Here is a 23,753-nt window from a genome sequence, read left to right as displayed (position 1 = left end):
ATGTTTCACAGAACTAGAACAAACTATCCTAAAATTTGTTTAAAACCACAAAAGACCCCAAATAGCCAAAGCAATCTTGAAAAAGCAAAGCAAAGCTGGAGGCATCACAATTCCAGACTTAAATGTACATTACAAAGCTGTAGTAACCAAAACAGTATGGTAATGGCACAAAAATAGACACCATAGATCAGTGGAGCAGAATAGAAAACCCAGAAATAAACCCACAACTACATGGTCAAATAATCTTCAACAAAATGAGAAAGAATATCCAATGGAAAACAAGATCATCCCTTCAGCCAATGTTGTTGGGAAACTGGACCACAACATGCAAAAGAATGAAACTGGACCACTTTCTTACACCATACATAAAAATAAATTCAAAAATGGTTTAAAGATCTGTATGTGAGATCTGAAACCATAAAAATCCTAGAGGATAACATAGGCAGTAACTACTTTGATATTAGTCAAAGCAACTTCTTTCTAGAGATGTCTCCTGAGGCAAGGGAAACAAAAGCAAAAATAAACTATTGGGACTGCATTAAAATAAAAAGCTTCTGCATAGTGAAGAAAATAATCAACAAAACTAAAGGGCAACTTACAGAATGAGAGAAGATATTTGCAAATGACATATCCAATAAAGGGTTAGTATCCAAAATATATAAAGAACTTATAAAAGTCAACACCCCGCCAGTTACAAAATGGGCAGAAGATATAAACAGACATTTCTCCAAAGAAAACACACAGATAGACAACAGACATGTAAAAAGATGTTCATCATCACTCACCATCAGGGAAATACACATCAAAACTACAATGAGCTATGACTTCACACCTGTCAGAATGGCTACACTCAACAACACAAGGAACAACAGGTGTTTGGTGAGAATGTGAAGAAAAAGAAACCCTCGTGCACTGTTGGTGGGAATGCAAACTGGTGCAGCCACTCTGGAAAACAGTATGGAGGTTCCTCAAAAAGTTAAAAATAGAAGTACCCTACTATCCAGCAATCACACTACTGTATTTACCCAAAGAATACAAAACACTAATTCAAAGAGATACATGCACCCCTATGTTTATGGTAGCATTAATTACAATAGCCAAATTATGGAAGCAACCCGTGTGCACTGATTGATGAATGTGGTATATATGTACAATGGAATATTATTCAACTATAAAAAAGAATGAAATCTGGCCATTTGCAATGACATGGATGGAGCTAGAGAATATAATGAAAATGCTAAGCAAACTAAGTCAAAGACAAATATCAAAATAGGACTTAACTCATATGTAAAATTTAAGAAACAAAACAAATGAGCAAAGGGGAAAAAGAGAGAGAGGGAGAGAAAAATCAGGAAACAGACTCTTGGGGTGCCTGTCTGGTTCAGTAAGTAGAACACGTGATTCTTGGTTTCGAGGTTGTAAGTTCGAACCCCAAGGTGGGTGTAGAGATTACTTTAAAAAGCCTTAAAAACATTTTTTCAATTAAAAAAAAAAGACTTTTAATTAGAACAAACCAATGCTTACCAGAGGGGAGGTGGTGGGTGATGGGTGAAATAGGTGATGGGGATTTAGAAGTGCACTTATTATGATGAGCACCAGGTGACATATGGAAGTATTGAATCACTATATTGTACACCTGAAACTAATAAAACACTTTTTAAAAAGGCAAAGAAAAAAAAAGGGGAAAAAAAAGCATGTCACAAAAGGCCACACATTGTATGATCCCATGTATATGAAATGTCCCAAACAGGCAAATCCACAGAGAGAAAGTAGATTAGTAGTTTTCAGGGGCTGGGGGAACATGGTAATAGAGACTGCTAATGGGATGAAAAAGTCAAAACCATTATGGTTTGTTAATATACTAAAAACCACTGAACTGTGTATTTCAGTTGGGTGAGTTTTATGGTATGTTAGTTATGGCTCACTAAATCTGTTATTTAAAAAAGTTTGTGTGGGGCACCTGAGTGGCTCAGTTGGTTAAGCGTCTGACCCTAGGTTTCAGCTCAGGTCATAATCTCAGTTTCATGAGTGGAGCCCCGAGTCTGGCTCTGTGCAGGCCACACAGAGCCTGCATGGGATTCTCTCTTCCTCTCTCTCTGCCCCTCCCCTGCTCACACCATCTCTGTCTCTCTCAAAATAAATAAATAAACTTAAAAAAAAAATTTAAAAGTTTGTGAACATTTCAAAGCAAAACTAAATACAGATAAGGTTTAGTGGTACCCATAAAATTAGTAATTTTCATTTAAAATAATTGTAATAATGTTAAACAAAAACCAAAATACTTTTCTCTTAATATTGTCTTTGAGCCATTTTGAACCAGCACAAACCAGGTCAGAAAAGGATGTGTGCTTTGGCTTTAAATTGGTCCCGCGTGATTAGGCGATCCTACCCAACTGTTTTTAGGGCTGAAGGATTAGGAGAGCAGAGAATGTTGTGGGTCCTCCTGCACCTGATCCCTCAGCAATGGGCGTCCCCCAGGGGAGGCCATAAATTGGACTTGGGACACTGAGCTATTGGCCTCACTCTCTATTCTTTCAGAGCTGTAAGCTTGTTTCCTGATGAGCTCTAATGCCTGGGTCTTCTGGGGGAATGCCTTGGTCTATGAAAATTATAATCCTAATGAGGAAGCAGGAAATTCATGGAGAGAAAAGCCACATAAAATTATTCTTAATGGGATATTCTGGTAAATCAATTACTCTGTAAGTTTATTTTTTTTTAAGTTTATTTATTTTGAGAGAGAGAGAGAGAGAGAGAGAGAGAGAGAGAGAGAGCAGGAGACAGAGGATCCGAAGTAGGCTCTGTGCTGACAGCAGAGAGCCCAATGTGGGGCTCAAACTCACGAACCGCGAGATCATGACCTGGGCCAAAGTTGGACGGTTAACCGACTCAGCCACCCAGGCACCTCACTTTGTAAGTTTAAATATGTTAATGTATTTCCTGTTATGATGTCTGCAAGTATGCAGACATGGAAGAATCAAGAAATTGGTGATAAACCCAAAATCTTTTTCCTTTGGCTGATTGTTTCAAGCCAATAAGCTGTGGTCGAGGAAATTAGCTTGAGTGCTGGTGAGTTCTAGAAGCAGGATAAGTTCTATACAGCTCCCTAAGTTACCCGGATGTGCAGAATTCAGAGTGTGTCAAAGATGGGTGAGAATAGAAAGGCCAATCCCCTAGCTGAGTGCTGCCTCCCCCCCCCCCCCCCCGCCCGCCCAGCCGTCTGGGGCCAGCCGTCCGGGGCATGGGTTTGGGCCCTGGTCCCACACAAAGGAGCCCAAACTGCTGCCAGCAGGGCCTGGCTCTGCACCCACAGACTCCTGCTCCTTCTCTCTGCGCCCACGTTCTGATAGACACCTGCTCGAGGTGGCCATTGGGAGTTTCAGTCCAGCCCACGCTCTGCTGGATGAGCTGTTGTGCTTGGACACAGAGCTATGTTTGCCTGGAAGAAAGGGCACCTTTCCCAATTCTCACAAAGGCTCTGTCCACTCACCTAACTGCACAAAGGTGGCACAGAGGTGACGGTGGCTCTCCTGGGACCTGAGTTTCTCAGGACTTGATGAGTTCAGATTACCCTTGAGCATCATCTAAACCTTCCCACCTAGCTTCCCTGATGCCATCCTCCTTTGTGTCAAGTGTACCTTTCAACTCTGGGTGTTCGCTGGGCCATTCTATCTGGAATGTTCTCTTCTTTCTTCCATCTCTGCCTGGCAAACTTCCATTCATCTTTCTAACTACTATTCCTCTTTTAGTTTTAGCTTAACAGTCTCCTCCTTTAGGAAGCCTTCCCTGACACACCATTTAAGGTGACACTCACTCTATTGGGGCAGGCAAGTGCAGGGTGGGCACCCAAGAGTGAGTGCCTCCTTAAATGGTGTGGCTTGGGCACCTGGCTTTCTCATCTTAAGCCCTGCTCTGTTCCCTGACACCCCAGGCTGGGTTGGGTGCCTCAGTGAATACCTGACTGTGCTCCCACGGAACTGTGAACCTTCCCTGCTGGGGAAACATCTCTCAGGTTCTATTATAACTGCCTGGCAACTCAGCCGCTGGGATCTGTGAAGGCAGGGTCCAAGCCCGCCTCATTCATCTTGGCATCCCAGCACCTTGCACAGTGTCTGACAGTAGCCATATGATCCCCAGGAAGTCCAAGGTCATTCTGAGGGGAAGGTTTGCCTTAGTAGTGTGAGGTGACCAAGATGGTGGCAGGCTGGGCGGGGCTTCCATGGGAGAGCAAACATAAAGTGCTGCCTGATAGAAGGCGGAAGGATAAGCTGCAGAGGGAGGGAGGGAGGGAAGAACAACCTACAAATACAAATCCATTAGCTTAGAAGACTCTGAGGCTATAGTTCATACCTTAATTTTCATGGCTTCCAGAATAAATTTTAGTGAAAAAAATCTTCAAAAAGAGAACATGTTTTCATATTGACTTGGTAGCCAAAATATTGTACACTATTGATCTAATTAAGGGTGGAGCAAGTTGTTGAAATTTTATAAAAGGTGGAATAAAAGGAACCTTGTAAAAACCTATTAGGGCCTGAACTGTTTCCTCCCACCCAGATTCCTACATCCGAGTCCTCACCTCCAGTGACTTTACTTGGGACTAAGGTTGTTGCAGATGTAATTAGTTAAATTAAGATGTCATTCTAGGGGCGCCTGGGTGGCTCAGTCAGTTAAGCGTCCAATTTCAGCTCGAGTCATGATTTCATGGCTCGTGAGTGAGTTCAAGCCCCCCATCAGGCTCTGTGCTGACAGCTGGGAGCCTGGAGCCTGCTTTGGATTCTGTGTCTCCCTCTCTCTCTGCCCCTCCCCCACTCACACTCTCTCTTTCTCAAAAATGAACATTAAAAAAATTTTTTTAAAAAAGATGTCATACTAGAGTAGGTAGACCCCCTAATCCAATGTGACTCGTATCCTTACAAAAAGGAGGAATTTGAACACAAAGACACATAGAGGGGGCAGTCCATGTGAAGATGAAGGCAAGATTGGGGTGATGCATCTATAAGCCAAGGAACACCAGAGATTGCCAGGAACCCACCAGAAGCTGGGAGAGAGGCCCAGACCAGATTCTCCCTCACAGCCCCCAGAAGGAACCTGCACGGCCAATACTTTTATCTCAGACTTCCAGCCTCCAGCACTGTGAGAGAAGAGCTTACTGTGGTTCACGTCACCTAGTGGGTGGTACTTTGTTATGGTAGCCCTTGCAAACCAATATGGAACCCTTACTGGCCAACTCTAGGCCTGGAGGTTTTCCTTCCCTTAGACCCCTAATACAAGAACACTGGGTATACGTATACTTACCCAGAGTGGCTACTTAGATATGGGAGCACCATTTTTTTTTTTTTTTTAATCACACTGTGCCCAAATCTGACTGTCTATTACCTCCCTGCCTGGAAATTTGAGTATCTGCTGAGAAGGAGACCCGGAAGCAGGCAAATTCAGCAGGAACAAACACATGACTTTCACTGGCCATGGTTTTGCCTTTGATACAAGAACGTCCAAATGAAAGCACAGCCCACGAATCCCATGACAACCAGCAAGCTGCACTTAGCAGGGTGCCCGCCCTGAAGGGCCACAGTCACACATGAGGATCCATTCTTGAAGGCGACCTGTTGCCATTTCTGAACGCTCTAAATTGAAAAGATTTTTGTCAGCCTATTATTGGCTTCAAATTTCAAACTACTGAATTCTTTAGACCCTGAGTCCTTCTTTCTCTTGTAGCTAAAATGACTTACCTCCTCACTTAGGTCATCCACAGGGGGAAAAATTAGATCCCTCATACAATGAACACAAAAGTTCTAGGTGGATTAAGGCCTAAATTCAAAAAGCAAAACTTTGATATGTTTAAAAAATATATAAGAAAAAGTAATTCCACGATTTTGGGTAGGGAAGGATTTTTTTTTTAAACTAAGCTTCACACCCAGTGTGGAGTCCAATGTGGGGCTTGAACTCATGACCCATAGATCAAGACCTGAGCTGAAACCAAGAGCCGGACGCTCAACTGACTGAGCCATCCAGGTGCCCCTGTAAGGAGGGATTTTTTTAAACAAGACAACAAATATAAATTAGAACAGAAAACATGGGTAAATTTAGTCATCTTACAAATAAAAACTCCTGCGTATCAAAAGTCAACATTAAAGAAAGTGAAAAGCCTGAAATACACACTGGGAGAACACACAATATACGTAAGTAGCAAATAATTGGTTGTCAGAAATATGAAGAATGTCTAAAAATTAATTAAAAAAACCCAAACAGCCCAATTTAAAAATGAGCAAAAGACATGAATAGACAATTCACAGAATAGGAATTCCAAATGTCTAGTATACATGTGAAAAGATGGTCAACCTCACTATTAAGGAAATGCAATTAAAGAAACCATATGATTGACACATATAAAAAGTTTGTATCAAGTGTTGGCAAGGATGTGGAGTAATGGGAATTTCCATGTCCTACTGGTGAGAATATAGGTTGGCATTTGCGGGGGGCGGGGGGGGGGGTGTGTGTGCCTGGGTGGCTCAGTTGATTAAGCGTCCGACTCTGACTCTTGATTTCGGCTCAGGTCATGATTTCATGGTTCATGAGGTCAAGCCCCATGTTGGGGCTGACAGCTCAGAGCCTGTTTGAGATTCCCCCTCTCTCTTTCTCTCTCTGCCCCTCCTCTTTGTGCATTAGCTCTCTCTCTCTCAAAATAAATAAATAAACTTAAAAAAAATAAGTTGGCATTTGGCAAACCTGGTAAAGTTGAGGACATGGGTATTTGTCAAGTAAGCAATTCCACTCCTGGGCGTAGACCTCAGAGATAATCGTGAACGTGTGCCCAGAGAGACATGTATGAGTGATGAGGCAAATCATATTTACACAGTGGAAAAATTGGAATTTCATCCCACCGATTTACATGTTCACCCTCACGAGCACTGATGATTGAGTTAGGGGAAAGTCAGACGGATAAAACACAATACGTGGGTTTAAAATGAAGAGACTAGAGAAACACCTATCAGCTGACATGGGTACATCTCAAAAATACAAAAGTACAAATGTAATGGGGGAAAAGCAAGCTACAGAAGGAAATATACATACAAAATTTTAAAAATGAGGGGCCCCTGGGTGGCTCAGTTGGTTAAGCATCTGACTCTTGGTTTCAGCTCAGGTCATGATCTCACGGTTTGTGAATTTGAGCCCCCCTCCCATCCGCCCCCCATCAGGCTCCACGATGACAGTGCAGAGACTACTTAGGATTGTCTCTCTTTCCCTCTCTCTGCCCCTTTCTCTGCTCATTCTCTCTCTGTCTGTCTCTCTCTCTCAAAATAAACAAACATTTTATTTTATTTTTTTTTATTTATTTTTTTTTTTAATTTTTTTTTCAACGTTTATTTATTTTTTTGGGACAGAGAGAGACAGAGCATGAACGGGGGAGGGGCAGAGAGAGAGGGAGACACAGAATCGGAAACAGGCTCCAGGCTCCGAGCCATCAGCCCAGAGCCTGACGCGGGGCTCGAACTCACGGACCGCGAGATCGTGACCTGGCTGAAGTCGGATGCTCAACCGACTGCGCCACGCAGGCGCCCCGTAAATAAACAAACATTTTAAAAAATAAACTAAAAAATAAAAATGAGAAATCATACTGTATATTTTCCTGGTTATACATGCTTTCAGAATGAAAAACACTAAATCAAGCACAACAATTGCCTGTAGTGCGGGGGGAAGAAAACAGGATTAGGAAGAACACAGAAGAACTCCATGTATCTGAAACATCCTATTTTAAGCTTGGTTAGTGTGTATGTAAGCATTTGCATAGCAATATCTATACTTTTATCCTGTTAAAAAGATGAACAGATGCAACCCGCTTTTGTTTAGTGCTTGCAAAGAATGGAGCAGGGTCCAGGCCTCGCCCCTTGGAGTTTTGCTGCCAGCACTCGGGGTCCTGGAGTTCGTACAACCACCACAAATGGAGGCTTATCAAGCTAATGTCCCTACGATGATGAGCCTTCTGGAGCTCACTGAGCTCCAGAAAATACAATTACTTTGGCTTCACAATATATTTAACAAAAAAGGGGCGGAGGGAGGGGTACTATACCAGGAAATACCTAAACGATAGCCTTAACTCCATCGCCAAATCACTGAAAGCATCAATTTCAAGTAATCTTGTCTGTCTGCATTTGCTCAAGTGTAATGTTTGGGATGGCAACATTTTCTCTTTTCCGTTTCTATCTGCCTGCAGGGAATGCTTTGAGGATTTATTGTCTAGCGTGCCCATAATATGTTTAGGCAGCTTTAGGAAACACCAGACAGATGAAAAGATAGAGAGTTTTGAACAACAGAATGTGGCAGTATGTTAATCTGGCAGGGCCACAACTCCAACCACAACATATTTTATTGAATGAAAATACATCCACAGGAATTCTACAGAGCACGTAAGGAGTTTCAGATGAGCCTCAGAAGATCTCCTAGGGTTGGAGACTTGTTGTAGCAGGCAATAAACAAATGCAATCTCTTTGGTATTACTAAGACAATGGAGAGTTTCCTTTTAAAAGCTCTGGAATTTGGGGCGCCTGGGTGGCTCAGTTGGTTAAGAGTCCGACTCTTGATTTTGGCTGTGGTCATAATTCACTGTTTATGAGATCAAGCCCTGCATGGGGTTCTGCGCTGATTGCACAGAGCCTCCTTGGGATTCTCTCTCTGCCTCACCCCTGCTCGAGTGCGTTCTCTCTCTCTCTCTCTTTCTCAAAATAAACATTTAAAAAAAAATCTCTGAAATTTAGCAAGAATACAGAGCAACAGTGAACAGTAAGTCTCAGTGGGAATATTGCTGATAAGCGAAATCTGAGGACAAATCAATCTTGCAAGAGGCCAAGTGGGATTTTCTAGAGTCACAGGGAGAAAAGGCTTTCATGAGACTCTCCCTCTCTACCCTCTGGCACACACAACAAAGGTTTTGCTCTGCAGAGTGTACTCTCAGGTCTCCTTTTTGCACTAGGGAACGTGATCTGTGCCACGGGGAGGAGCCCAGACGCCAGAGTTTGGTAGACCTGGCTCTCCTCTGCCAGTCCCAGCTGTGTGACCCTGGGAAATGACCTCCCCTCTCTCAGCCCCATGTGGTTCATTTGAGAATGGGACTACCGAGCATGCCCAGCACACAGGACTTCGGCACTTTGCCAGAGCCTGGCACGGAAGGTGGTCAAGTGTTAGTAGCTGGTGTGGTTGTTTAAAATCCTCAGTATTATTTGTAGTTGTTTAAGGAAATGTGTATTACAGGCATATAGTGTTAGAAATGGAAAGACAAAAATATGGTACTCTGAAATGTAAAGCTGTAGGGGATTCAAGAAACAGAAAGCAGATCAAGTATATGAAGGTAGTAATGTGTTCTGTGTGGTTTTCTGCTTCTCTGCATTAAAAGAAACCCCGACTTTTCAAAAATCAGATGTTGTGTAAATTCAGAGCATTTCTTTAATCAAAGGAACATAGGATGGAGAAGAGCATCAGAAAAAAAGTAAATGATTTCTTTCTTGTTAAACAAGCATAAGGCATGCCAGGCAAATAGTGTCCCATGGAAGGAGCTGCCAGGAGAAACCTCTCCTCTGGAGAAGAGCAGGGCATTTCCCGGAGGAGGAAAGGAAGAGGCAGGGCTCTGAATACACGAGCATTTGTCAGAGCTTTTATATCCAGAAAATAAATGTACAGAAGGTGATTCTTTTTTTAAATTTTTTTTAACAATTATTTTATTTTCTAGAGAGAGAGAGAGAGAGAAAGAGTGGGGAGGGGCAGAGAAAGAGAGGGAGACAGAATCTGAAGCAGGCTCCGGGCTCAGAGCTGTCAGCACAGAGCCCAACGCGGGGCTCAAAATCATGAGCCTTAAGATCATGACCTGAGCTGAAGTTGGACGCTTAACCCACTGAGTCACCCAGGTGCCCCGAGAAGGGACTTCTTTAAAGAAACACATCTAAAGACATACAGCTTAGACACCAAGGACCTCCAGGTCATGTATTAATGAAAAAAAAAAAAAGCTAAGTTCTGAAAGCAACAGATTTGTAGATTACTGAGTTGAGCACTGGAGGATCTAAAAGCAAGAAAGGAAGGGCTATCACCAAAGTACAAAGTGGAGCCTGCTTGGGATTCTCTCTTTCCCTCTCTCTCTCTCTGACCCCTCCCCCCCCCACCTCATGCTGTCTGTCTCTCTCAAAATAAATAGATAAAAACTTAAAAAACTTAAAAAAATAAAGCCCAAACTGTTGACTACACCATGTCACCTTCCTTAGAGATAGAGGAAATGTCCTGTCGATACTCTAGTTTTCACAGTGCACCTGAGAGCCAGTTCAACACAGCAATGCCAGACCAAGTGCTCCAAAGAAGACTCCAAAGATGGCATGTCGCACAGTCCAAGGGAAAGCCTGGACAGGTCACACGTTCTGGAGCAGCAGTAACCGGCAATAGAAAATAATTCTTAACACAGGGGAAGAGTTCGCCCATGTTCACCACTGGGTTTCTGTATCACGTTTAGAAAAACAAATCTGCACAGAGGAGCATGATTTGGATTCACTCTCCAAAGTTAATGAAAAGTTAGTGAATGGAGTAGTTCTGGCACAGAGGAGGGCAGGTAGAAGGGAAAGCTTCAGCCCACAGTGAGGGAGAGAAGGCAGAGAGCATGAGTCACCAGGCAGCATTTATCTGTCAGCCCGAGGAGAAAAGAACTGGCTTGGCCTGATGGGCACCATAAAAGGCAAGGCAGAAGGAGGAAGAGGATACATGAAAGATGCCCTTTTAAGAGGCACATAAATCCCACGAGAGCTGTCTGAGAAATTATCCTGGCCTTCGACCACTAAGACCTTGTAAAAGAAAAGGCCTCTGTGGTTGTGAATGTAACTACGGAAATGTACGAAAGCAAAGCCACGCAAATTTCTGGGGCAGACCCGTTTGGGCAAAGCATTCATGATCCAGTGAGGAAACAAAGCACAGTGATCCAATGAAAACCACACAGTTCAAACATGCAAGTTCCAGTGACTATGTCACTGTGGAGAACCTGGACGTAAAGAAGTGGCAAGTTTAAGACAACTCAGCTAAACACAAAGTAACTTTGTAGGCCAGCTGGAAACATGGACTCTAATTCTTGTTGGATATTCAGCACAGATGTGTACAAGGCGCGCCATCTGCCGGCAAGATTTAGTACTGCTGATTTGGAAAGAATTTTTAGAGGAGGTACCGGATTCTGGCGGAGGATAATTTACCCTCTTTTGTAGCAACACCACTCGACATTAAGTTCTAGTAACATTAGATGCAATAAATGCCCGATATTCGACCCTTGACTTGCTTATTTCCTGTCTTACAATACAAGACAGAATATCTACTTCTAGACAGGAAGAAATTCTGGACTACCAGGCACTCCCAGTCATTACTTCCTTCCTCTTCTCATTACATAAATGGAATCCTACAGTATGAATTCTTTTGGGTCTGGTTTCTTTCATTAAGCATTATGTTTGTGAGAGTCATCCGTGATGTTAGGCAAAGGAGCAGTTTGATCATTTTCTTTGTATGAATGAACAGATCACAATTTTATCTATTGTACTTTTTTAAAATTTTGTTTTAATGTTTATTTATTTTTGAGAAAGAGAAGGAGAGACAGAGTGTGAGTGGGAGAGGGGGAGAGAGAGGGAGACCCAGAATCTGAAGCAGGCTCCAGGCTCGAGCTGTCAGCATAGAGCCTGACATGGGGCTCGAACTCACAAACTGTGAAATCGTGACCTGAGCTGACGTTGGACACTTAACCAACTGAGCCACCCAGGCGCCCCTATCTATTGTACTTTTCTAAAAAATATATAATTTATTGTCAAATTGGCTTACATACAACACCCAGTGCTCATCCCAACAAGTGCCTTCCTCAATGCCCATCACCCATTTATCTATAGTAGTTTTGATGAACAGTTGGGTTGTTTCCAATTCTTGGCTATTATAAATAATGTAGCTTTGGACATTCTTGGCCATTTCTTTTGATGAACATATGTGTGCATTTGTGTTATATTTAGGAGTGATACTGCTGTGTCACAGAGTAGGCAAATATTCAAATTTAGAAGATGAAGCCAAAGCATTTTCTAAAGTAGTCATACCAAATACATTCTAAACTACAACATATGAGAAACCATATAAGAGCATGACATCCTTACCAACACTTGATATTATCAGTCCTTTTAAAAAGTTAGCCATTCTAGTGGAGATGTAGTAGTATCTTCTGATTTTAATTTTAATTTCCCTGATGACTGATGAAATGGAACATTTAGGATGTTTATTAGCTATGCGGGCATGTGTGTGTATGTGTATGTGTGTGTGTGTGTGTGTGTGTGTGTGTGTGTGTGTGTGTGAAGTCTCTTGCCTGCTTTTCTATTCTGTTGTCTGTCTTTGTTTTATTGATATATAGGAGTTTTTTTTTACAGATTCTAGATATAAGCCTTTGCCAGTTATGTGTATGACAAATATCTTCTTCCTCTCTGTGGTATGAAATATATGGTGATTTAAATACAGAGGAGGGGGTTCAGGAGAGCAGGCAAGAAATAGAAAGTCAAAGGAGTGACATCAGAACTCTAGGACCCAAGAGTGAGTGTATAATTTCATCACATGTATGTAATTGCACTATCTACCTATCTATCTATCTATCTATCTATCTACCTATCTACATGTGTGTATATGTATATATATATATATATAATTGCATCAACGATGTATGTGCCTTGGTTGTGGATGCTCTGATATGACCATGGTCCTCTTTTGCTTCTGGACAGTGGCCATGGAGAAGCCATGGACACAGCATCATGGGAGAAGCTCCTTCTGCCTGAAAGCAGGCAGGTTCTCTGCCAGAACCTCCTGCCATCATGTATTCAAAACACCCTAAACCGGAAACTTACTGTGCAAATGACAATTTGATCCGTGCTTGAATTTCTATCCATTCCTCCTTTACAATCCTTCCACATTGCAGCAGCTCCTTTGCAAGTGTCTCTGCCTTTGTCAAATTCTCGGAAGCTTCTTTAAACCTGAGTTGTGTTCAGGAAACGTCACACATAGTTCTAGATTCTGGGACCCCAGTTCTTGGGACATCCTTGGCTCTTAAACTTCCCATCACCCTTTCCGAGTCATCTGTCAGCTTTTGATTTGGCCTTGAAAAATTAAACATAGGCATTATGAATGGCATTTCTACGTGTAAATATTAGAAGCAAAAGGATACTTTTGAAGGGAGAGTAAGGCTCTCCCCATGGTATGGAATAGCTCAATCGAACACTTGAAAACCTCTGTATTGTCGTTATAGGGAGGCACGATGGAGTTGGTGAGGATTTCTTTGGCTTTTTCTGCATGTTGTTTTGCTTGCAGGGACAGTCCTGTGGACAAAGGAAAAGAGGTCTCAGTTTCTCTTTCATGTCAGCAGGGCACATGACCATAATGATCTATGGCCAGGAAATAAAATTAGGTCTCCTCCACAGACTGTCAAGTGACACATAGAGATATATCAGGGCAGCATGAAATATTGTCCTGACTGTAAAAAACAAAGCAGTGGCTTACACCTAGTACTCAAGATAAATCTCCCCCAAATGGTCTTTCTAGAAATTAAACAGCATGAGCGGGAATTGAACAACTTTGAAACCTCACCAATATCAGATATGAAATATATTCTAAATAATTATAAGAAAACAAACGGAATGCAAGGACTATAGCATTCTGGGCAGGAAATAAGATATTCATGAATTTTCATTCTGGCTGTGTGACAGCAATCTTAATACTAAAAATTCTGAATCTTCTGCTTATCCATCTATAATCATAACTTTAGAGGGTTATTTTAACATAATAAAAATACAATGATATCTAAAAACACTTTACAGATACAATTCCAATGACAGAATGGGCTAATGTGCTACAATCTTATTCCTATATATTTGTTGGCTAATATGACAACATGGGACAACATCAAGGAAAATAATCTCTACCAAGAACGAATTCCCCACTGCGTTCCAGTGTTCTTCCATGGGCTTATTAATATGTAGTAAGGGTGGCAAGGGGGGTTGCCAGTTAGGTTTCAGGGCTTTTCACTTCTCCATACTCCCAACCATTTTCCCCCACATTGACGTCCTTCATTCTATCCACATCTATACACCCCTGGACTTTTTTTTTTTTTTTTTTTTTTATGAAAGTGTATCTCAGAATCTCTAAGAAGCTGCCAAAATACAAAATTAATGCTGTTCTGATGTCTATAAAATGGAAGAATATACTTTCTGATGGAGAAATTCCAAGGTATGTCCTTCATGTGGGAACTCTTATAGATTGTCTAATTTTTTTAAAGTACATATTTAATCAACCTACCAGTGATTTTTTAGTGCCAATTACACATGCAATATTACAAAAGTTAGTGGTGTATTGTATTTCTTAAAAATTTTATTTATTTATTTTGAGAGAGAGTACATGAGCAGGAGAAAGGCAGAGAGAGAGGGAGAGAGAGAATCCTAAGTACTCTCCATGCTCAGCACAGAGTCCTATGAGGGGCTGGCTCTCCTGACCTTGAGATCACGACCTGAGCCAAAATCAAGAGTCAGACACTTAATTGAGTCACCCAGGTACCCGCTCTCACTTTAACTTGAGAAAGAAAGACTATCATGCAAAAAGGTAGCAGCCTATGGAAGAAAAGCATTATTTGAAATCCCAGATGCCAGGTCACTGGTGCTGGCATCCAAAACCCTACTAACATTATAAGTTGGATAAGTTGTTTCATCTCATTTGTCTCCTCTGGATCTAAAAATATAGGAGGGGGTTCTGGGGTTTGAACTAGATGATCTCCAGGGTCCCCTCTGGCTCTAAAAATCTTTGATCTAACAAGTGGGACCAGTTAATAATCAGATTTGACCAAATTCATTGGGTGGCAATTCTGTGCTTAGCACTGTGGTGTTTTCCACTTCTTGTTATTTTATTTATTCACTGGATCCATCCTGGGAAGTTAGTACCACCATCATTATCATCACTTTGAAGAAAGGAGTACAGAGATGTACTCTTGTACACCTCGTCCTGGGTGAAGGAGAAGGAGAAGACATGATATCCTGTTGTTTTTTGCCTTCCCTGCATCCATTCCTCCTTCCTTCGTTTTCTTCTGAGAATGCCCAGCCCCTGTACACCCAATCCATGTGATTTAGCCAAGGTCAGCCTGTCCTCCAGGATCTAGTGGAGCCAAAAGGCAGATCTATCATCTGACTATTCCTTGCCTTTGACCTACCATCCAAGTCAGCCCCAATAGAACCCCCAACTCCTGACATTTTGGTGAAAAGACATTCTTTTTTTTTTTTTCTCCCTGGGAATGCTGATGAAGGAAGTCTAAATAAAACTTCTGCAAGCCTTGCTGCTGCCAGATGGGCAAAGCCTGGGTAAAAACAAAGTCCATGCAGAGAAAAACAGAGCCAAGGGGTAGATTAAGAGAGAAACACAAATCTGATGACATTGGTTGAACACCTGGTTTAACCTGTGTAGACACCTGGTTGTCTACAGCAAGTTTTACCCATGCGTTTTCAAGTTGTATGAGCCAATACATGAACTTTTGTTTACTGCTGGCTTGATTTCATCTCTTATTTATGTTTTTTTGGGGGGGAGGGGTGTTGCTTACAGGCAAGAAATTCTCCATCAAAACAAATGTGAATGGATCCCATTGTAGGCCCATGCTCCATGCCTTGGGCCCCTTCTGCAATACCTTCAAAGCTAACAATTCTCTCCCAAGAACCCTACTTTTAAGATCATAAATAAAGGGCTCTCCAAAGCCCTCCAAAGGGCTAAAATCTTCCTTCTCTTTTTTATATATTATATAAAAAAATCTCATTCACTCTTTCTGAAATGAGATGGCTACTCAATGGGTGGAGAGGAGAATATTCAAGAAAACTGAATCCTTCTAGTTATGTGTGAGTCACATTTGTACGAAAGAGCAGAAACCCATGGATTGTTACCTCTCCCCCTCCCGCCATCATTGGAGATGAACTCACCTTTCAGCTGGAGGTAGCCTTGGGCCAGATTAACATGTGCCTCTGCTAGTTTCCAGTGTGAGTCACCATAGCAAATTCTTGTCAGCGCCATGCAGCGTACAAGCTCGCGGACAGCCTGTTCATACTGTGACGGACAGAAAATGGGCTTACGAGCTAGATGACTTGAAAACACAGAGTCACAAAGCACAAAGTCAACTAGCATTTTTGTCCATTCAGTGTATATTTCCTGAGTACCTACTAGGTGCCAGGGATACATCAGAGAAGAAAATAGACAAAGATCTGTTTTGGGCCGTGGGCGGTTCATCTATTAGGGTGAAATAGACAATACCTGACAGAAATGAATAAACTTTATAGTATATTTAAATGGATAAAACATTTAAACTTTTAGTACCTTATGAGAAAGATAACAAATAAAGAAGAAATAGAAAAAGTAGAGCAGACATCTAACCATTCCCTAGGCTTTCGCTGCCCATCTATGAACAGCTACTACACATTCAAGCACCAGGGGGCAAGTGGTACCAGTTTTCAAATAAGGCTCTCTGGTTCTCCATTCAAATACCGTTCTTAGCAGCCTAGGGTATCAGCATAGCAAATGAGGTTGGCAACTGACAAACAGATTTCATTGAAGCAGTGAGAAGTCCATTTATGTTCAGTGTCTGGACCAAGAGAACAGGGAGCTGGTATGTCCAGCTCAGGTCAGCTCGGAGCAGCAATACACTCAAAAGCAAGGATGGTAGTTTTATTTATTTATTTTTTTTAATTTTTTTTTTGTCAACGTTTATTTATTTTTGGGACAGAGAGAGACAGAGCATGAACGGGGGAGGGGCAGAGAGAGAGGGAGACACAGAATCGGAAACAGGCTCCAGGCTCCGAGCCATCAGCCCAGAGCCCGATGCGGGGCTCGAACTCACGGACCGCGAGATCGTGACCTGGCTGAAGTCGGACGCTTAACCGACTGCGCCACCCAGGCGCCCCAAGGCTGGTAGTTTTAAAATATAGCTCCAAAATCCTTTGACTCTTTCCATCCAGAGATAGGGGATCTCTGTCTCCTTCCCTTTGAATCTGGGCTTTATAACTGGCTGATAGAATATGGATGGGATGATGCAGTGCCAGTTTGGGGGCCCAGGTCTTAAGGAACTGGCCGCTTCCGTTTTCTGTTTCTTCTTAGAAACAGAACACAATTGTGGGCTGAGTTGTGTCCCCACTGCACCTTAAACTCAAATTTTGGAGGCCCAAGTACTTTAAAATGTGACAGTATATGGAAAGAAGGTCTTTAAAGAGGTAAGTTAAAATGAGGCCGTTAGGGTAGAGCCCTAACCCAACATGACTGATGTCCTTATAAGAAGAGGAAGAAATACCAGGGATGGGCACGCAGAAAGAAAAAAATTGTGAGGACGTGAGGAGAGGGCACCATATTCAAGCTAAGCCTCCAAATGACATCAACCCTGCCAACATTTTGATCTTGGACTTGCAGCCTCCAGAACTTGGAGAAAATAAACTTCTGATGTTTAAGCCACCTCGTCTGAGGTATTCTGCTACGGCAGCCCTAGGAAACTGATAACCTAACCACCATGCTATGAGGAAGCCTAAAGAGAGGCCCTTGTAGAAAGGTACCAATAGCTGACACCAATTAGTCAATCAGAGGAGGGAGCCATCTTGGCAGTGGATTGTCTCTTTGTAGATAGAGTCCAGCTAAAGCTGGGAGTTTAGGGAATGGCTTCCTTGGAGACATAGCAAGTGAATACAGTGAAGAAAAAAGAAAGAAATGATGAAAACACTTGGGAGTCTAGACAGACAGTCTAGCAGAAAGAGAGAGGACCTGATCTGACAATGAATCTATCCCAACCACAGATTTCTAAGAAGAGGGCTATGTAGACTGAAAGTCAGACCCCTCAATCGTAGCCTGGGTCCTCACTACCTGCAACTGGGGTACAGAAGAGCAGCCTGCCCTCCCTCAACCTTTTTACTTGCTAGAATGCACACTCCAAATATCCCTTTGGCTTTCTGATCTTTATTCTGCCAGTTCCAGTGGCTTCATCCAACAGGCATGAGGAGGAGGCAGACAGAAGAGAAGTATAAGTAGGCAGACAATTTCATAACTGGGATGTGCCTTGGAAATAATATAATCTGATCCCTTTAATTTAAAGAAGAAATGTAAATCTGGAGAGATGAAAGGATTTATCACCAAATGGTAGAGTCGAGACTTAGAATTCAGCTCCCTGAGGCCAAGTCCAGAGCTCTTTTCACAAAACCATTCTTGGGCCACCTGAAATTTCTTTAACTCCTTAACATTAAAATATGCAGCTCTGATGATCAGTAGGTCTGGCCATATATATATTTAATAATGAGTTTTTGGGGTGCCTGAGTGGCTTAGTCAGTTAAGCATCCGACTTCAGCTCAGGTCATGGTCTCACCACTCGTGAGTTCGAGCCCCGCGTCAGGCTCTGTGCTGACAGCTCAGAGCCTGGAGCCTGCTTCTCATTCTGTGTCTCCCATTCTCTCTGTCCCTCTTCTGCTCACACTTTGTCTCTTTCTCTCAAAAATAAATAAATGTTCAAAAACGATTTTTTTTAAATAAAAAAATAAAAATGAGTTTTTAATACCCAAATCTTGGTGTCTAAACACTATTCTTTGCTAAGAATCCACAGCTGGAGCAGGGAAAGTATAAGATGACTCTGAAAAATCTTGCTGTGTCTGAAATGAGTAAAGATCAATGGGGATGTATCGAGGAGGTTGGAGCCAGTGTGAAGGGGCAAATACCGGCAAATATGAAACAATTCATGTTTTGACGATTATAATAGATGGTAATACATTTCAAAAGCAATTTCCTGAGCCCATAACTTATATAAATGAGTGAATAATAGAGTGTAAAGAAGGAACACTCTTCCTTATAGAAATGCCAAATAAATATTGAAAGAATGCTGAGGTCAGAGAATTTGCCATTTGGCAAACATCGTAGTAATAACTGATTCAAGTGAGAATCATTAATGGACGCTAAAACTAGGGGGTGACATTTTAATGAGGAAAAGGACACACACACAGTTTTGCTGAATCTTCCCACAAGATACTTATTAATTACAAAGGGAAGAATAGTAATTCCATAGAGAAGAAGCCTGCCAGACAGCACCTGGACCAAGTGATCAAAGTTAGCATCACGGTAAGGAGACAAGAGGACACCATATGCGTCCTGCTGTGATACACTAAAAAAGACCCCTAGGTCTTGATGTGGAATTCTGGCCCAGAATGGACAACCTGTATCTAATCATGAGGACACACATGAAAAAAGCAAATTGAGAGATACTGTACAAAATAATTGGAGTGTACTTGTGAAGGACTGAATATTTGTGTCCCTCCAAATTCATATGTTGAGGCTCTAACCCCCAATGTGGCATTTAGAGACAGGCCTCTAAGGAAGTAATTGAAGTTAAATGAGGTCATAAAGGTGGGGCCCTGATCCAACAGGATTACTGTCCTTATAAGAAGCGTCACCTTTCTCTCCCCCTTCTTTACCATTGCCCCCCAACACAAAGAGGTCATGTGAGCACACAGCAAGAAGGCAGCCATCTACAGCCCAAGGGGAGAGCTCTCACCAGACACAGACCCTGCTGGAACCTTGCTCTTAAACTTCCTTCAGTCACCAAGTCTGTGGTGTTGTATTGTGGCAGCCAGAGCAGACTAACACAGTAAGTTTTTCAAAAATATCAAGATCATGAAAGACAAAGGCAGGCCAAGGAATCATTCTAGTAGATTAAAGAAGGCTAAAGAGACTTCACAACAATATTCTATGTGAATTAATAGAGCAGAGCACGGATCTGTCTGATTTTTTTTTCTGCCAAAGACGCTATTGAGATAATTCAAGAAATATGGGTAAGGTTAGCAGATTAGATAATAATATTATACCAATATTAGTTTCTTAATTTTATTTTATTTTTTTAATATGAAATTTATTGTCAAATTGGTTTCTATTCAACACCCAGTGCTCCTCCAGTTTCTTGATTTTAATCATGATCCTGTGGGTATGTAGGAGTATCCTCTAAGATAGTTAGGGGTAAATCTATAATATCTGTAATTTACTCTGAGATAATTGAGAAAAATAATGACACACACACACAGAAATAAAGCAAATGTTAGCAACTGGTGAGTCTTGTAACTTTTCTGTAAGTCTGAAAGTATTTTAAAGTAAAAAAATGCCAACAAAAGGTTATTTTAAAAAGCAAATTACATCATGTTAATACTTTCCAGAAAACACTTTTAAGGGCTCGCACGGCACTTAGCTGGAGACCTGCAAGGTCCTAAGTGAACTGCCTGCCTCTCCAACTGCATTTCACGTCAGTCTGTAGCTTCCTTTCTCACTTCAAACATGTCTCGCTTGTGCCCACCTCATAGATTTTACATGTGCTGTTTCCTCTCCTTAGAACTCTTTTCCCTTAACTCCTCCAAGCTGGCTCCTTCACTTCCTAAGGTCTCAGCTCTTATGTCACCTGTTCATAGACAGCACTCTTTCTTCAATAGCACTTGACATAGCCTCTGGCTTGCTAGAGTATTTGCAATGCGGACTGCCCCTCAGCTCCATGAGGCCATGCAACCTGCCTGCGTTGTTCGCCACGGTATCCAGGGGTGCCTCAACTGAACTGCAGAACACAGAAAATAATTTAGTGCCATCCTAGACCCACAGAAGAGAAGCTAATTCTTTACACACATTGAATGCCTTAGGGCATTAAGGCTTCATTCTCTTGCAGGACTCTGGTTGAGAAAGGCTGCCAGCCCAGTGCCTACCTAGCACACTGCCTGGCACACAGTGCATACTGATCTGTTGCATAATGAATAAGTACACATTCAAGACCAAATCCATGCCTCCTCTCCATAATCCTGCTCTTCCGCCTGTATTCATTTAATGGCAAAGGGTCTGGCAAGCCTCTAGTCACCCAAGTTGGCTGAGACCTAAGTCATGAATTGTATACATCCACTCTGATTCACTCTTGCCTCTACAACCCCTACATCCCCTCAGTCACCAGGTCTTCCTGAGTCACATTTCCAAATTCCTGCCAGAAGATCTTAGCATCTTTACTGACCCTGCAACATGTAGTTCAGGCTCTTCTAATTCCTTGCTGGTATAATTACAAATATCTTCTGAACTGGGCCTCCTCCTCCAATTTTGCTCCCTTCTCACCCTTCCTCCACTCAGCTATGTGAGTGATCATTCCAGACGCTCAAATCTGCTTGTGACACTCCTACGTATCATCCTAGGAGAGTTTCTAATACCTTTAGGAGGAAATCTAAACTCCTTCTCTGGGCATTGAACACCCTCTGGGCCCCAGCTCCTTCCATAATCCAACCTCATTTCCTGCGCTATGTCACTAAAGCCTGAATCCTATGGAAGCAACTTAAGTGTCCATGGATGGGTGAATAAATAAAGAAAATATGATACATATATATAATGGAATATTATTCAACTGTAAAAAGTAAGGGAGTTCTGCCATTTGTGACAACATGGATAGACTCGAGGCATTATGCTAAGGAAATAAATCAGAGAAAAACAAACACTGTATGATCTTACTTATATGTGGAATCTTAAAAAACAACAACGAAAAGCTTCATAGATATAGAGAACAGACAGGTGGTTGTTACGGGGTTGGGGGGTGTGTAAAAAGGGTGAAGGCAGTCAAAAAGTACGAACTTTTAGTTATAAAATAAATAAGTCCTGGGGATATAACATACAACATTATGACTATAGCTAATAATACTATACTATACAGAATAATACTATTCTATATCTGCTACCCCTGCCCAGAACACTATTGTCTTCGCTCTTACCTGGCCAACTCCTAAGCACTGTTATCAGTGCAGGCCAAGTCACTCCCATCCCAAGAAGCATGCCTTAACTGATCTCCTTTCACCACCTCCGTGCCCACTGCCTCCCCCTTCCTCTACGTTTTGCATCTATTTCACCCAAACTTGAGTCCATCACAGAACTTATCACACTGACTACCATTGTCTGTCCCCCTGCCTATCATCCCAATCAAACCACGAGTCCCTCTAAGGCAAAGGCTAGCTTTCCCATCCGTGCCCCCAGCACCTGCACAGCACCTGGCATATATTAGGTATACAATAGATATCTGTGAAATAAATGGATGGACAAACAGGGCCCAACACCTAAGTGGTGGCAGAAAAATGCATATGGAATAAGCAAGTGAATGAGTAAAACTTTCAGAAAACAAGATCAAGAGGAGAAGCTTTGTCTGCTTTGTTATATTCCCGTGCCTAGACCTGGCACTAGGGGGAGCTCAATAAATGTTTATTCATTGATGGAAAAAGATGGCAGTAGATCAAACCTACAACCCAGTGGTCTAGTACACACTTGCCAGAGGTCAGGACAGACTTGTTTGTTCATTTGTGCATTCATTCAGCAAATACAATGTTGACTGTACCAAGTGATGTGCTTGGAGCCCCGAGGGGCTACACCCACTCATCCCCTATATACTCTCTTGTACCAAAGAGGGTAGAAATAGAGCCTAGACGCTCAGTCATTATCAGAGCACAGGTGTAGAAAATGAAGGATCCTTACTTCGTGACTGCTAGAATAAGACTTCGCTTTCTCTTCACAGAGGTGGAGTTTCTGTCGAGGAGGCTGGAATAGTGCTGTCTGAGGCAGCTTGTTTTGGATCTTCTTTCTAGGTGTAATGCTGACAGCAGCAACAATTTCATCCAGGTGATTGGATATGTGGGTTTCCTTTGATTCTTGCATATTTTTATATACATTGTCCTCTAATTTTTAAATAAGAAAACAAAGGTGTTAAATGATAATTATAGTTACCTTTATAAATACACATTTTCCCCAGAAATTGATGCTAGGTCTAAGAAAATTTCAACACTTTACCCATGACTTCTTTGAAATTAGTAGCATTTCATCCAAAATGATCTCAATAGCTACTACTAACTTCTCTGTAAAACTTTCAGGCTGATTTCCACACTTTAAGCTAAACCAAACATTCCTCATTCATTTATATATATGTATATAAATGATATAGATACATACATATATGTATATGTATAGATACATACATATGTATCATACATGCACGTATGTATAGATACACACACATATACATACATGTATGTATCTATACATACGTGCGTGTATATACATACACGCATGTATATACATATGTGCACATATATATACATACGTGCATGTGTATATATATATACACATGCACGTATGTATATATATTGAACCCAACTGTGGTTCAAAGAAGAAATCAAAAAAGAAATTTGAAAGTAGCTTTAACTGAATGAATATAAACACAACATATATATTATATATATAAGTATAGACAAAGGAAATCAGCCAAGCCCAAACAACTCAGAACGCAGATTAGATCACCTGAACACCAGCTGACCTTGAAGGAGGAAAAAAATGATTTATTAAACTTTCACTTCTGGCCAAAATGGAGTTATAGGGATCAGATTTATTCTCTTGCCTGAAATAACCAGCCAACCAACAAACACACAAAAACAAAAAACAAACAAAAAAACCCACACAGACCAAAAAAAAAGCTATGGAATAATCATTTCCAAGAGACAGGATATCAGATCTGATCAATGGGAAAAAGAAACAAAGTGAGGCCCATGATTGCCCCAGCTTATTGCTTTGAGAAAGTTTCCAGGACATGCAGGGAGCGGAAACCCAGAAGTAACCTGGTGGACTCTCAGTTGAGGAAATAGAGCTGAGGATCTGGGGAGAACGAGGGAGCTAGAGTTCAAAGGAGAGATTAC

The 23,753-nt window shown here is 41.7% G+C and overlaps 1 protein-coding gene across 1 annotated transcript in view; it reads right to left on the bottom strand.

Moving 5' to 3' along the window:
* TTC23 (tetratricopeptide repeat domain 23) overlaps positions 1 to 22,722 on the bottom strand; it is an 82,070-nt gene extending 59,348 nt beyond the window's left edge. The window contains exons 1-4 of the mRNA XM_047086525.1: positions 22,543 to 22,722; positions 15,978 to 16,101; positions 13,196 to 13,346; positions 12,879 to 13,004 (exon numbers count right to left, since the gene is read on the bottom strand). Coding sequence (XP_046942481.1) covers positions 12,879 to 13,004; positions 13,196 to 13,346; positions 15,978 to 16,101; positions 22,543 to 22,722 — 581 coding nt within the window. The remainder of the gene's footprint in view (positions 1 to 12,878; positions 13,005 to 13,195; positions 13,347 to 15,977; positions 16,102 to 22,542) is intronic.
* Between the last annotated feature and the right edge of the window lie 1,031 nt (positions 22,723 to 23,753).

The sequence above is a fragment of the Lynx rufus genome, unplaced genomic scaffold (assembly GCF_022079265.1).
Source record: "Lynx rufus isolate CCGP_SWC_20201006 ecotype Redwood Valley unplaced genomic scaffold, mLynRuf1.p SCAF_21, whole genome shotgun sequence".
Taxonomy (NCBI): Eukaryota; Metazoa; Chordata; class Mammalia; order Carnivora; family Felidae; genus Lynx; species Lynx rufus.
Note: the sequence above shows the minus strand (reverse complement) of the source record. Positions and strands in the feature narration are given on the sequence as shown.